This window comes from Schistocerca serialis, chromosome 1, assembly GCF_023864345.2.
Source record: "Schistocerca serialis cubense isolate TAMUIC-IGC-003099 chromosome 1, iqSchSeri2.2, whole genome shotgun sequence".
Taxonomy (NCBI): domain Eukaryota; kingdom Metazoa; phylum Arthropoda; class Insecta; order Orthoptera; family Acrididae; genus Schistocerca; species Schistocerca serialis.
In genome coordinates this window covers 528,633,725-528,640,110 of record NC_064638.1, presented here as the reverse complement: position 1 = coordinate 528,640,110, position 6,386 = coordinate 528,633,725, and the positions used below count along the sequence as shown (strand labels likewise).

Below are 6,386 nucleotides of genomic sequence, written 5' to 3'. Positions count from 1 at the left end.
ATCAATGCAACTACAGTTATCACTCAAAATGAGCAATGAGCACACCCCACCAACAGAGTCAAAGCTTCAACCTGTCAAGGATCCCTCCCCTTTTCATCCAAATCTAAATCTTTGCACATCCAAATCTAAATCTTTGCATGTTTGCCACACCAGCCTCTCATGTCTAGGACAAAGCATTAGTTACCCACCTCTGTTAGATTTATTGTGTCTTTTACTAATATTTTATTATGTACTTACCTTGTTAATCTTCTGTCCAAGAACAAAATTGAACTATGCCTATTAGGAAGTCAGTATCACTTAAGCAACATTGCAATCATTTTTCAATACTCCTTGTTCCAGAATAAAAACTGTACATTACATTAAAGAAAAAATAAATATGTAAATATTTAATGAAGGCCCAAACAAAGTTTGGCTTAATAGTTTCACACAAATACACTGTGTCTGATGGAATGCACTTATCCGAAACAGTATGTCATGCTCCCACTTCACTGTTTAAAATGTTTTCACAAATAGAGGATGCACAGACTAATAAATATTTTACATAGATAACCTACATTCGCTCACATATGCAGTATTTATAAAAGCACTCAAGGGATTAGTACACAGTTATTCTAAAGAGCAGTTGCTTCTTAAGCATAATTCTCAGGCTAGAAATCAAATATGATTTCTGAATTTGCAGACTGTACACCATCCTGAGAGGAAATTCTATGTACCTGATTATAAGAAAAACACAAGAGCTTGTAGCTATTTCACATCAAAACAAAATTCCAATAGTTTACATAATACATACACCAAATATCAGAATCAAAAGTATGAAAATTTCATGGCTAATTTGGCATACTTCATACACAATAGCTGTTTTGCCAGGATACTTGACCCTCAGCACATTTGCAGTTGATGATATAATGTAAACAAAAATAAGATCTACAAGCTTCGCTGAAGTGTAGTCGTGTAAAATTACTTTTTAATAATTGTGGCACGAAAATACAACATTGTGTGGAAAATTACATTGTGAATATTGTTTCATTTAACAGTTAACATAAGAAACAGTATACTCACAAAAAGGCGACTACTATTGACTTACAACTGAAAGTCGTAAAACAAATATACAATTCAAAATTTGAAGAGAGTCTCAGTTCAGTTGATTTATCGGGTATTACTTGGCTGCCTGTTTATTTTAGTATGATACTTTCCTTCCTAATAACACATTTCCAGCCACTTTCACAGATCAGCTAAATCTTCACAAAGTTATAAGATTTACAGAAGCCACATATGGTCAGCAAATATGCAGCTTACACATTTACACATACAACTTCACCACATTCTACAAACACAACCATAGAATCCACTTTGGTTAAACTTAAAAAAGTGGCTGTCTTTCTTTAGATTACACAGATTTGTTGCCCTGTTATACAGATGATGGCTTCTTTTTATTACGTGTGTCCAGAAATAAATAGAACACTGCACAAATTCCACTGTTAAGTATTTATACTACCTATTGTTTTCCGTCTGCTCCTTCCTTAAAACACACACACACACACACACACACACACACACACACACACACACAAATATATATATATATAATCAGTCTGTACAATTTCAGAATTGAGAACAGTCTTACTAACCACTGATTCAGACCATTATGAGCTATTATAAATTATACAGAATTACTGTAATTTCCACATGAAGAAATTTTTACTTACTTTTAACTCAGTATCATACTTTTCCTACCCATCGAAATAACAGCTAAGACATTAAGCAAGACAACTAAAGAGCAATCCATACTTATAGCAAGATATAGTAACTATTCATCATCTAATTTGCGTCTCTTCGAAGGTATATCATCACCAGAAATGGGAGATGAGCATTCAGAATCAACCTGACTTATCTCTAGGCTCTTCCTTCTTCGTAACCGTTCTTTTACTGCATGCAGTGAGTCTTCCCCATTTTCTCGGAATGGAGTGTCATCATTAGTTTTGTTTTTTGCTGGGCTATCTTCTAGTTCTATTACTTGTACATTACTTCTCTGCTGAAGCTTATGCTTGAATCTCTTTGGTCCTGGGGCACAGGGTACTTTAGTTATAGTTATTTCATTCCGACCCTGACCTGCTATTAATAATTCATCATCAGAGAGTTCAATAACATCAACACCACTCTTATTATCTGCTATATGGTCAAGTACCTCCTGTGACACATGCTGACTACAAGTTGGACAGTCTTCCAACCTACACACTTTCACATTACACAATCGCAGGTGTCGGCGTTTCATGTGGCCCACATACATAATATAACCTGACGGACCATCAAATGTTGCCTCACACTGTTCACAGTAATAGACCTTTTCCTGTTTTTGCTGCATTGCTGCCGGTATTGCACCTGTTCTACTTGCAGGACCTGGGCGTGGTCTTGCTGGCTGTGGAATTATTGTTATCTCGTCATTAATTTTCAATGGCTTCAGTATGGTGTCACCTGACTGCAATCTTGGTGGCTGCGTAGTTTTCTTGTCCACGACACCTCTCTTTGCAACTACACTGTGAGCAGAATACACGTGGTTCTCAAACTGTTTATACATTCCAAATGTTGCCGTGCATACTGTGCATTTGTATGACAGGTGTGCTGGTTTTAGAGACATATTGTGATCCCTTGCAACATGACTAAGAAGTTTCCATTGATAAACCTGGAATGAAAGAAACCTATGTAATTATACAGCATTCTTGTAAACAAATTATTTTATTTCATACAAACTACAGAGAGAAAGCACAATACACGACACTAAAAATAGGACTCGGAAAGAATAAATTCATAACTTAAGATTTTCACATGATGTACATAATTAGGCATGATGTGAAACAGCATGTACTATGCACCAATAATTTACAACCCCAATTCATGGATATATAGAACTAATGGCAAAGAGATGCACAACAGAAGTCAGTTGATCACAACTATTACTGACGTACACTGCTGGAAGTACTATATGCTTCAAATTTAGCACAATATATGCAAATAATGAAATTATTTAACAATATTATGAAAAGGAAAGTTGCCATTGACCATGTAGCAGAGATGCTGCGTTGCAGATAGCCACAACAAAAAGGCTGTTACAAATAAGCTTCAGGCCAACAAGGCCTTCGCAAAGAATAGACCACACACACACACACACACACACACACACACACACACACACACACACACACACACACGAGACTGCAGTCATTGGCAACTGAAGCCACACTGTGAGCAGCAGCTGCACCAGTGCATGATGGGAGTGGTGACTGGGTGGGGATAAGGTGGACGCTGGGGCGGACAGGTGGTGGAATAGTAGGGTAGGGGACGTGAAGTGCTGATGGGGGAGTGCGCGGGAATGAGGTGGAGGGAGGGTTGGGCAGCTATGTGCAGTCAGGAGGTTAGACGGAGGGCAGGGGAGCGGTGGAGGGGGTAGCGGCTAAAGGAGAGAAGTAAAAGGACTGGATGCGATGGTGGAATGAGGGCTGTGTAGTAGCTGAATACGAACAGGGAAGAGTCTGGATGGGCGAGGACAGTGTTACGGGAACACGGGATGTATTGCAGGGAAAGTTCGCACCTGCACAATTCAGGAAAACTGGTGTTGGTGGGAAGGAACCATATGGCACAGCCTGTGAAGCAGTCACTGAAATGAAGGATGTCATGTTTGGCAGCGTTCTCAGAAACAGGTTGGTCCACTCGTTTTTTGGACACATTTTGTTGGTGGCCTTTCAATGCGGTCAGTCAGCTTGTTGCTCACATGACTGGTTTCACAGGTAGCCCTGCCTTTGATGGGATAGGTGATCTTTGCGACTGGACTGGAGTACGTGGTGGTGGTGGTGGTGGTGGCGGCGGTGGTGGTGGTGGGAGGATTTATGGGACTGGTCTTGCATCTAGGTGTATTAAAGGGATATGAGCTATGACATAAGGGATTGGAAGCAGGGTTGTGTAGAGAGAGATGAGTATATTATGTAAATTCGGTGGACGGCAGAATATCACTGTGGGAGGGGTGGGAAGGATAGTGGGCAAGATGTTTCTCATTTCTGGGTACGATTAAAGGTAGTTGAAGTTCTGGCGGAGAATTTAATTCAGTTGCTCCAGTCCTGGATGGTATTGAGTTACGAGGGAAATGTTCTATTGTGGCCTGACGGTGAGACTTTTGGGAGATGGAGGGAGACTGGAAAGATAAGGCACGGGTGATTTGTTTTTGTACAAAAATGCGAGGATAACCTTGTACAAAAACAAATCTTCCATTACGTTATCTCTCCAGTTTCCCACCACCTCCCAAAATCTCACTATCCAGCCACAGAGGAGCATTCCCCTTCATAAATCAGTGCCACCCAGGGCTCTAGTAGCAATTGCATTATCTGCCAGGGTTACGACTACCTCTCATCGTGCCCTGAAATGAGAAATATCTTGCCCAATACCCTTCCCACCCCTCTCACAGTGATATTCTGCTGTCCACCAAACCCACACAATATACTCATCCATCCCTACCGAACTCCTGCTCCCATCCCCTTACCTCATGGCTCATATCCCTGTAACAGACCTAGATGCAAGACCTATCCCACGCATCCTCCCTCCACCATCTACTCCAGTCCAGTCACAAATATCACCTATTCCATCCAAGGCAGTGCTACCTGTGAAACCAATCATGTAATCCACAAGCTCAGCTGCAACCACTGTGCTGCATTCTATGTGGGCATGACAACCAACAAGCTGTCTGTCTGCATGGATGGCCACTGACAAACTGCAGTCAAAAAACAAGTGGACCACCTTGTTGCTGAGCACACTTCCCAACACGATATCCTTCATTTCAATGACTGCTTCACAGCCTGTGCCATATGGATCCTTCCCACAAACACCAGCTTTTCTGAATTGTGCAGGTGGGAACTTTTCCAGCAACATATCCGACATTCAGGTAATCCTTCTGGCCTGACATTCCCATAATCCTTCTGCCCTCAACCTTCGTTTGTCATTGTCCTCACCCATCCAGCCCCTTCCCTGTTCCCATTCCAGCACTACACAGCCCTCATCCCACCATCGCACCCAGTCTTTTTACTCCTATCCTTTGCCACTACCCCCTCCACTCCATTTCTGCCCTGCCCTCCATCTAACCTCCTGACTGCACATAGCTGCCCAACCCTCCCATCACATCATTCCTGCGCACTCCCCCATCAGAACTTCACATCCCCCACCTCTACCATACTATCCCACCACCTGCCCGCCCCAGTCTCCTCCTTACCCTACCCAGTCACCACTCCCATCACGCAGTGCTGCTGCTGCTGCTGCTCACAGTGTGGCTTCAGTTGACAGACTGCAGTCATGTGTGTGTGTGTGAGGGGGGGGGGGGGGGGTCTATTTTTGACAAAAGCCTTGCTGACCTGAAGCTTATTTGTGACAGCCTTTTTGTTGTGCCAATCGGCGATTCAGCACCTCCACTATATGGTGAGTGGCAAGTTTCCTTTTCATAATATTGTTATATTCCATCTTGAATTTTCCATTGGTTGAAATTATTTATCAAACACAAAAATTTGGCTGGGCAAAGAAGATTCAACACATTATCAGACATACACAAGGAACAGAAAATCAATGTCTACTGTACCTCCAATTACAATCGGTGAATCTAATTGTCAAATAACTATTATATGAATACCTGTCACAACACAAAGCATGCTAATGGAAAGACAGTAATTTCCACAATGACATATGAACTCTCACAATTCCATTAGGTGAGAGAGAGAATTTCTCACCTAACCACTATGACTATAAAGACAGGGGAAGCTATTTTTTTTTCTTTCTTTCCAGTTTTGGATGAAGAGATTGTATACCTATAAGCCAACAGATAAAAAGAAATGAATTAGTGATGGAAGTACATCAACTATATGCCTTCCCAAACAAAGAGTGTATGAAAGTCTGGTTCTAACATAATAATGGCTCTTTTCTGCTACTGAGTAAGATTACGGACACTGTGAAAGCAGTTCCAAATGTCAGTGCATGAAATTTTTTTTATATCTGTTGAGTGTGGAAGTCAGTATATGATGAAAATGAAATAATGAAGCTGGTTCAATTTCTATATCCCTAAGCTACCGATTCTCAATAACACAAAGGACACATTCAACTGATACAGTTTAAGCTCATTGCTGCAAAGGGAAATCTTATTTGTCTTACAGTTATATACTGCTAACTGGCAGTAGTGCATAATATTATGCCAACTGTATCAACAAAAGTGGAATCAACAGGACACCTAACAGTCGAACAGTAACAAATGAACAACATCAGTGACTACTTCCCATAAATCTTGGGGCATGTCAGGTAAGAAAAATAGTACCAGAAAATGGTATAGTGGTCTGTGTTCTAGTCTGGGACACAGTTTAACC

The 6,386-nt window shown here is 41.1% G+C and overlaps 1 protein-coding gene across 3 annotated transcripts in view; it reads right to left on the bottom strand.

The window, feature by feature from the left end:
* Positions 1-313: 313 nt before the first annotated feature.
* Positions 314-6,386, bottom strand: part of LOC126474873 (uncharacterized) — a 105,158-nt gene continuing 99,085 nt past the window's right edge. For all 3 annotated transcript variants that reach the window (XM_050102367.1, XM_050102358.1, XM_050102375.1), the window contains one exon: positions 314-2,680. In XM_050102367.1, the coding sequence (XP_049958324.1) occupies positions 1,808-2,680 (873 nt within the window). In that variant the 3' untranslated portion in view covers positions 314-1,807. The remainder of the gene's footprint in view (positions 2,681-6,386) is intronic.